General features: G+C 38.8%; 1 protein-coding gene across 1 annotated transcript in view; it reads left to right on the top strand.

Moving 5' to 3' along the window:
- The window catches only part of LOC310896234 (uncharacterized protein), a 193822-nt gene extending 184724 nt beyond the window's left edge, over window positions 1–9098 (top strand). The window contains exon 4 of the mRNA XM_083828276.1: window positions 5544–9098. Within this exon, the coding sequence (XP_083684402.1) occupies window positions 5544–5657 (114 nt within the window). The 3' untranslated portion in view covers window positions 5658–9098. The remainder of the gene's footprint in view (window positions 1–5543) is intronic.
- Window positions 9099–9894: the final 796 nt, after the last annotated feature.

Consider the following 9894-nt stretch of genomic DNA (forward strand, 5'->3'; position numbering starts at 1 on the left):
AAGTCTAAGAGAAGGTACTTGTGCTTTGAAGAGCTTGCAGTATGTACAAATGGGGCAGACACCAGGTGAACAAAGGAAACAGGCAAATTTGTTTTGAAGGCCACATGGAAGTCATAGAAGTCTAGAATCACCTGGCTCCTTCTACAAGGCTGCGCTATCAAGACTGGCAATAAAATCTGACTCATATCTGGAAAGGGGACCAACTCTGTCTGAATCTTTTCTAATTTAGTTAGTTGTTGGCCCACCTGGGCTTGTTCTGTTAAAAGCATTAAAACCTATTTAATTATTCATTTAATGTTTTATACTTTGATGTTTAAATTAACAATTAACATTTCAAAATGTATTAAAACTACATTGGAAAAGAGTCCAACGGAGGGCCACAAAGATGATACGGGGCCTGGAGCATCTCCCCTCTGAGGAAAGGCTGAGAGACCTTGGTCTGTTCAGCCTTGAGAAAAGAAGACTGAGAGGGGATCTTATCAATGTTTATAAATACCTGAAGTGTGGGAGACAGAGGGATATGGCCAACCTCTTTTCAATGGCCTGTGGGGACAGGACAATGGACAGGAAAATGGATCACAGGAAGTTCTGTACCAACATGAGAAAGAACTTCTTCGTGGTGAGGGTGACGGAGCACTGGAACAGGCTGCCCAGGGAGGTTGTGGGGTCTCCTTCTCTGGAGGCATTCAAGGCCCATCTTGATACAGAGAAACTTTTAATTGCTATTAAATTGAGCTTGACTATTAAAATGAACTTTGCTATTGAAAATATGACATCAGAGAAGACTTTATAATAGAAAGGATAGTCAGTAGCATCAGTTGACTGGGAGGGTCGTGGGATCTTTGAAACTGGAGGTTTTTAAGAACAGCTTGCACGGATGTCCAGTGGTCTCTTTAATGCTTTTCAGCGGCATTTCAACTGAAATTTTTGTTGTAACTTGTGTGTGTGTATTTATGTATGTACATATGTGCATGCACAAAACAGAGGTTAAAAAGAACAAATTCTTATAAAGCAAGAACCTTATAGATTATCTATTACTGAGACAATACTTATTATGGTAATATTCAACTGTTATATGATAGAAAACATTAAAATAAACTTACCACTTATTTGTAAAGAACCGTATAAATTTCTCCTGTGCACAGCTTGTTATACATAGCTTAAGGTGACACTTGCCTGTCTTTGTGAGCCTGGGGAAAGCCAGTGAAATCACCCCAAGGGATTTGGTGCCAGGCATGGAACTAGCATGTGTATTGCTTGTGCTTAGCACAGCAGGAGTAGACTCAGAAGGTTTTACTGAGAGCTGCAAATCTCTGCTTGGGATTCTTCTGCCTCAGTGTAGAAGCTTCCCTTGAAAGTCTCTGTCAGTCTGGTGTAGCTAGAGCAACTCTTGGTTTCTGAGGGAAAGGGGTTAACGGATAGGTTGACTCCACCATGTCCCTTTGTGTGACTTGTGAAAACAAACAACTCAGATTCTCAGTGAGGCTATTTTCATTTACCACCAGTCTCAAGACTCCAAGATGCCTGAAAATTTAGGGGAATGTTTTGGTGACAGGAAAGTGTCACTTGCATTTCTGACAGATGTCTTGTTTGGTTGCTGTTTTTGCCTCTTTCAACTGAAATGTTGAAATATCCTTTCCATGTTTATGGCAAAGATGGAGTAACTTAAAAGTGATTTCTTCCGACCCTTAGAAAACACCCTCAGAGTTTGCCATTGGCTGCTTCTAATGCCTCCTGCTGCTTTAGCCTCTGTTTTCCTGCAGAATTCTCTGTTTATAGCATTTTAAATCAAGTGTCCTTACTAAAGGTGTGAGCATCATTTTATATGAGACGAAGTCTTGAGCACAACCTACGTCAACACCTGACAAAGCCTGGAGATTATACATAACCTACATAACAGCTTTTCTGTTACACTTTTGACTAAGATCTCACTCATTTCCTAAACCTTGACAAGACAGACAATCTGCCTTCCCATCGTTAGAATCTCATGCCCACTGCCCACCATTACAGTCAGCTATCAATGAACGAGGTGACTGTAAACTAAACTACATTTTCTGGTACCTGCTAGTACCAGCTAAAACTTCTTTTTCTCTCTTTGTATATATGTATATACACAAAATCCCTGCTGAATACATGTGCTTACAAGATTTACAGTAGGGATTAGAATCTGAAAAATAAATTTTCCTTCACGTTACACATATGCAACCTATTGCCAGGTCAGGATGCATTCTGTCACTTAACACAAGGGAAGACTGGCATGAAAACCAGGATGTGTTTTCATCTATTAATCAAAATTGGTGTAAACCCATCTTTAGACCTTGTCCAGATAAGAATGAACAAACAAGTCCAAGCATGAATAACTAAAACAAGTTCTTACCTGCTCTATTTTTTTTCTCTTTCTCTCTCTCTCTTCTTACTATTTGAGACTTGGTTGAGATTTTACTGTTGAATGGTAAACAGGGGTCTCTCAAAGGCCATATTTCAGCTCTGTAATGATTATGAGTATTTGTATTGCAGCTAAAAAGTCCACAAGAAGAATCTCTAAACAGGTTTTCATTTGTAGTGGATATTATTCCAACATCTAGAAAGACTTTTCTTCTACAAAGACTTTAGAAAGGTTTAAAAACCTTAAGATCATAGAATCACAGAATCACAGAATCGTCTAGGTTGGAAGAGACCTCCAAGATCATCTAGTCCAACCTCAGCCCTAACACTAACAAGTCCTACACTAAACCATATCACTAAGGGCTACATCTAAACGTCTTTTAAAGACCTCCAGGGATGGTGACTCAACCACCTCCCTGGGCAGTCCATCCCAGTGCCTAACAACCCTTTCAGTAAAGAAATTCTTCCTAACATCCAACCTAAACCACCCCTGGCGCAACTTTAGCCCATTCCCCCTCGTCCTGTCACCAGGCACATGGGAGAATAGACCAACCCCTACCTCTCTACAGCCTCCTTTAAGGTACCTATAGAGTGCGATAAGGTCGCCCCTGAGCCTCCTCTTCTCCAGGCTAAACAACCCCAGCTCCCTCAGCCGCTCCTCATAAGACTTGTTCTCCAGACCCCTCACCAGCTTCGTTGCCCTTCTCTGGACTCTCTCGAGCACCTCCATGTCCTTCTTGTAGCGAGGGGACCAAAACTGAACACAGTACTCAAGGTGCAGCCTCACCAGAGCTGAGTACAGGGGGACAATCACCTCCTTAGACCTGCTGGCCACACTGCTTCTTATGCAAGCCAGGATGCTGTTGGCCTTCTTGGCCACCTGAGCACACTGCTGGCTCATATTCAGCTGCCTATCAACCAGTACTCCCAGGTCCTTCTCCACCAGGCAGCTTTCCAACCACTCTTCTCCCAGCCTGTAGCGCTGCTTGGGGTTGTTACGCCCCAGATGCAGGACCCAGCACTTGGCCTTGTTGAACTTCATACAGTTGACCTCAGCCCATCGGTCCAGCCTATCCAGATCCTCCTGCAGAGCCTTCCTTCCCTCGAGCAGATAAGATATTAAAACTTCACCAAAACAAAACTTCAGTTCTGGACACAGTTGCCAAACTGTAGCAAATATGTCATATGAATTACTGAATTATCATATCAGTAAGTACTGATTTCTACTTTTGGTCATTCAGATTACTTTCATTACCTAATCTTACAATTGGTTCTGCTTAAGTAAGCCCAACAACCTTGCTACAGCACTGGTAGTAACTGGTTCTTTTCTCTCTTATAGGTAACAGTACTCTCATGGGGTAATCTTACTCATAAAAATTATTTCTCTAAACAAAGAATCTCATTACAAACATGTCTCATTAGTTTATCCTGTTGAAAAATCAGGCAAATAGAAGGAAAAACATATTTATCTTCCATTTCCTCTGCCTTTTCTATCAGGTTGTCCCCCAATAATTAAGAACATTGCAACACCAGGAGTTACCAACTGTCTCTCAAACTCAAGAAAAATAATTTTTTACCTTCTCCTTGATAGTTGGCCTCAGGCTCTAAATCTCCCCATATGACCCTCGAGTAATAATTAGAGCAATTAGTTCCTGCCCCTCGGGGATAATCGCTAGTATAAATCAAGCTGACTTTCCTAAAAGTTTGTTTAAAAAGTAGGAAAGAAAGAAAGAAGGAAATAAGAAAAAAAAACAAAAACAAAACAAAAAAAATGAGGGAAGAAAAAGGCTGTAGAGACAAACAGGCAACTGGAAAAAGGAAAAACAAGACAAGACAGTTTTCCACATTCCATTCCCGTGATGCTGCCTCACTCACAAGCACCACATATATAACATTCCTTCTTGCATGCAACAGGCCTCCCTACCCCAGGTGCCATCAAAAATTATGGGAGGGAAAAAAAGAGAAACTCATATCTTAAAAGCAATCCTGTTTTTCATCAAAACGTATTGCTTTAAGGCAGCCATCTGACTGGAAAGGGGAAAAAAGAATTAAAAGAGTCCTGTTCTCTACATTTCTATGTAATGCTCAGCCAAAAGAATAACTGAACAGTAATGAGCAGGAACTTGAATTTACCAAGTTAAAAACACTGCAGTAGAATAATTTGCTAGAGGGCATTAGGTGCAGGTCAGTATAGCCCTCTGTGGTCAGCAGCAACAAAAGCTGAATCAAGCAGAAATTCATTACAAATCTGGTGCCAGGGGCAGGAATGTTGCATTTAATGATTTCAAAACCTGGCTTACTTCACAATCAGCACAAGACATGACAATTTCAAATTTCTTTCTGAAGGAAAAAAAATACAAGCTGTTATATTTCTTTCAAAGCCTTCTGTTTAAACAGCATTAAAATATTTTTCAGATTTTTTTTTTTGTAGTGTGCAACATACATAGCAAATTTTTGAAGTAAACAAATAGGAAGCCCTCATATGTGATTCATACACACAGAAATAGGATAGTCTAAACCGTGTCCTCCACTTGCTTATTTATTTATTTATTTATTTATTTATTTATTTAAGTGAAAGTGAAACACCGGCGAATTTCAAGAAGTACTCATGTAGACACACATGGAAACATAATGTATTCTCCCAATAATATTAAAACCATCTCTTCTTCAGAATTTAATTGTCCACTGTTGCTTTACTGCAAATATATTACATAAGTGCACGCAGTCTAGCAGGAAATACAATGAAAGTAGTTAATATGAGACAATTATCTTGGGCTGTGAAAGAGCAAAAAAAATCAATAAAAGAATCTTGAAATGATTTCTTGTCACTTGTATAATTGTGTAACCCTTCTAATTACGTATCTTTTTCTTCTCTCTATAAGGATACCTTTGTGTTTTCTAACTCTGCTCCTATTTTGTTACAAAATCATCTTAGGACAAGACTGCCATTTTACCACAGTACAACTGGTGAGAAATACTGTACTTTAGAAATGGAAAAAAGAACTACAATTCAGAAAATGATTCAACTTCTGCTTGACCGTTGGCCCTTGGGAAAGATAATCATGCACTGTGTGTAAATGAATATAAGTTTGCATGGCTCGGCTGCCCTGCTGAAGGGGTTCTGGGAGAGACAGCCCCTGCTCCCCTCTCTTGTACAGGTGAGCAGCAGAAGCACAGAGGTTTGGAAGAACCAAGAGCAGGTCTCTGACTTCACTGAACCTATGCCAGTCTGTCTCATGTGGAACATCAAGGCTGAAGATGATCGTCCATGAGCAGAAACAATTGGTAGGCTGGCTGCTGAAATCTGGTAAATCGAGAAAATTTTTTGGTTTGAACATACAGTCAGACATCAGGACACATGTTGAAGACTGGGTGCTTAATAAAAATAATAATTGGGTGTGTTTTGTAGGTTAACAAAATGTTGAGACTGTGGCCTAAGACAAAAAAGTCAGTATAGGCACTGACCAATTATTTAGCTCTTTGCATTCATATGAATATGGAGCAATCACAAAAAGGCAGAAGAACTTCAGTGATATAAAATATAGGATTAACGCAGTACTAAAGAAGAAGAAGGATAAGCAACACCTAAATCCTCACACAATGCTCCCCTCACATATTGTTAATGCAGTGTGAATTCAAATGAAATACAGAAATCAGAAACAGGGAGAACAGATCATGGCTGACATCAGACACTGCAGGCATATTTATGTTTTCTTCAGTATTTCCTTAGAGATCAGGGAGCACAGCTGACATACATTCAAATGAAGTAATTTCCTTATCCTTGAAGACCATATAATGTGTACTTGGTCACTTTAAGTAGGTGAAGCAATATACAACTATTGGCTTCATTAATCTTGGTTGTATAAAGGACCTCATGGACCTTTGAGAATTTACACCTTTCTCACTATTGGTATGAAATATAAATGGTAGGACTTTAAACTGGTGAGTTAGGATGTCAGGTTACTAATATCCAGCAGCCAAGAGTCATGGAGGGCATCGGGTCTTACAAGAACTCTGCTCCGGAAAATGTTAATGGGAAAACTGAAACCGACTGTTGTTATTCACTACTCTGAGCTTTGGAGTAGCCTTTAAAGCTTTGCAGAAATCTACATGAATGGGTTAAATATGTCCAGAATAGAGATGCCAATGATACAGCCAAAAGAGATAACAGTAAGACAAGTGTGAGGTTAGAAACATTTCCTTTAGCTAAAAGTCTAGTCAAGTTTACACAACTCTGCTTCATGGATGAGATGTCTTCCATTTTATTGTTTCTGATTGTTTCTCTTGTGTCAGGATCTGGGGGAAAGGCATGCATGGCAGTTAAACCCTGATGAGAATGCACGCTAAATCACCACATCAAAGTTTTTTCAGTATTTTGCAAAGTCAAGTCCTTCTGTGAAGGTTCAAAAGATGTTGAAAATGTAGAAATCGAGGGAGGCAATAAGGTGAGTGGTGGCACTGACAAGCTGAGTGAGTGCAGGTACGTCACATGCCTTTGTGGGTGTGAAGAAGACTATGTGTGGGAGGACATGGGAGGGATTTAACTTTTCTAAGATGATATCAAACTTAACATCCCATCTACAAAGGATTTTTTTTAGCTTCAAACCTAAAAGTGCTGCACTGCAATAAAATGCAACAACAGATATTTCATTATTTTGAAGCATAAACATAAGGATCTTCCCCTCTTAGGAAGGATCTTTTAAGATTTATCGACAAGAGAACTCTCTACTTACTGTTATGGGGAACAATGTGTAAGTTCTCGGGAAGATACTCATTTCTCAAAGGTAAACATGTCTATTAAACACCACTGCATTGACCAGTGGCACAGCACTTCAAGAGGGATGATTTCCAGTGCAAATTTTATAGAAAAAGTAAAGGCTTTGTTACCTGTTTCCAAGTGTATTTCTTACCTTTTAAACTAAAAAATGTTTTTGTTCAGTGCTGAAAGGTAGTTCAAAGAGCCTGACTATGTGCAAATAAACCTATGCAACTATAAGAGTCCAAAGGATGAGTCTGCCTAATGAACATTTCAGAAATGAGAATTTCTGAGAGGGAATGTGTCAGATCTATAACTACACAGTGTTAACACATGCTTGGGCTCCCACTCTCTTCATTCTCTCCTTTACATCACCTGCCTGCTGAGTTGAACACCTTGGAGGTGGTGATACAACATGACAAGAAAGGACTTTTCCAGCTCTGGCAGAACACAGGAAAAGTGTAAATGGGTCAGCTCACACAGGGGATGTTAGGATTTTAGAATAGGACTTAACTTTTGCATTTAATTTCTAATGTTCTGCAAAACATGAGACAGGTATACTGCCAACTCCCTTCCCAAGCAGTAAGAAGGTTTAAAACACATTGGGCCATAGACAATCCACTGAAGATCTTAACCAGATGAACATGACCTTTGCTGCCTACACAAAGAATTAGATTTCTGCATTTTGCACGTAGTAGCTTATTTTTTAGCATTGACTCAGTTTGAAATGGGTTTGAAATGAGTCTCCAAATATTGACTCTTCTTACTTCAGTGGTAATTGCAGGTGCTCAGCATCTTTGAAAACATGGTTAGAAATACTGTAGGTGATTAGCTCCCCAAAAGTATTACACTGGATCAGGCACCGAGTCATTTGACCAAAACTTGTGTTTTTGAAAGCTTTAGAACATGACCCAAAACAATTACATGGAGAATATAGTATATGCTATATTAAGGCCTTCTAATCAATATTGGAGGTTAGATAAAGCTTTGAAGAAATGCCTTCAAGAGCTGCATTAGCTGTTCTGACTCTAGATTCTGGCCATCCGTATAATCATACATTTTCACTTTAAGTTTTACCGCTCATGAACCGCAACTATTTACAAACAGTAAGAAGTAGGTCACTCCCACTTCTTCAGATCCTGAAGCTGTAATGAAGTGTAAGCATAAATGCATTCCTGTTGAGCTGATCATAAGTCAATTTTTATTCTCACACCTATCTGTGGGATTGAAGCCTAACCAGGGAATGTATGCAAAGCTACGGACCGAAATGGTTGGAAAGGAATGCATTACAAGACCACTATTAATCTATCCTTTTTTATTGCCCTCTCCACTTTGTACTCTTTCTTTATACCATTGTTCCTTTTATACTTATTTCCCCTACCATATTACTGGTCTTGCTTAACAGCTTTCATTCCTGTTCAGAAGCTATTTTTCATTCAGTGGCTAATCACTCTTGTTTTCAGTAATATATTCCCAAATAACTTTTTAAATGGGATTTAACCATGCCCACCCTTTCCTTGAGCATGATTTTCTTTAGGCATTTGAAAATTAAAAAGAATTTAGTTATTTTTAAGCATGAAGAGAATAGAAGAACAAAAAATTTTTCCTTTTGTAAAAATTGCACAGGTGCAACATTTTTTTGATAATAGTAAAGGAAAAGTGATTAGAACTCAGAGCTGAAAACTAAAATGTTAAGATCCCTTAGTCCCACAAGAGCAACATTTGCTTACTTTAAATTTTGTTATTAATCTGCCCAAACATATAGATCTGTAACAGAACTAGTCTCTTTGTGTTCTGGTTGTAATCAAAACAGTTAGAAATAGTTTGGATTACAAGTTTTCAAGTTTATTTTGGATACCCTGGGCAAGAAATGGTTTATTGTAAAAAACTAGCAATATTTACAGCTCCTTTAATCAGATAAATGTCAGTTTTGTCCCTGATTTTCCACAGTTCATCACCTGCCACATCCGTGTGAAAGAGCTATTTCATGATTCAGCAGTAACGAGATGATGACTTGAGCTGCAGAAGAGATCTCAGGGAATTTATGCCCTATTTGGCTGTGCTAGTAGGGGAAGTCTATGGTCACTTTTGTCTCCCTCTGGTAAACTTTAACCCATGAACTGTTTAAATGTCCCAAAGAATTAGGTCCTGATGGCTTTTGCACCTTCATCCTCAGACATAAGCACTCAGGCAGCCTCTATGAATATCAATAGTAGTATCCTATTTGCACTGAAGGGAAAATATACAATATTGTTGAGCTTAATTTCCTGTGATTTTTTAATTTTCCATCAAATTCCTTCTAGCTTAGATGGCTCATAGTTTCACTTCTCTGTTGGTCTAGTAGAAAGTCATTTTAAGCACTGCATGTCTGCCCACAGTAATGATCACGCTAAATGCCATTGTGTGGTTTGGATGTTCACAAATCAAAGCTGCTCTGTTACCTTCTTTCCTGAGCAAAGGTTATAGGTCCAATAATTAGAGTGGCCCCTTGACGAGCACATTGAGATCCAGTTTGCATGCCTCAATGGCAGTGATAAGAATAAAATTATAGCTCTTCATAGCAATCTTTTTTGATATGATGTTAACTCTGTATTGCATTAAGTTAAAGTGTGGTTATTATATCCTTGGATGCCAGCAGAATTTCACTTATGAGGAAATAAGGGAGTTTCGTCCTCTTGGGATATTCTAAAACTCTGTTTAAAGAATAAAAAGACCTAAATGTATAAAACACCTGGACAGAAGACTTATTTATT

This window comes from Anser anser, assembly GCF_964211835.1.
Source record: "Anser anser genome assembly, chromosome: 3".
NCBI classification, from domain to species: domain Eukaryota; kingdom Metazoa; phylum Chordata; class Aves; order Anseriformes; family Anatidae; genus Anser; species Anser anser.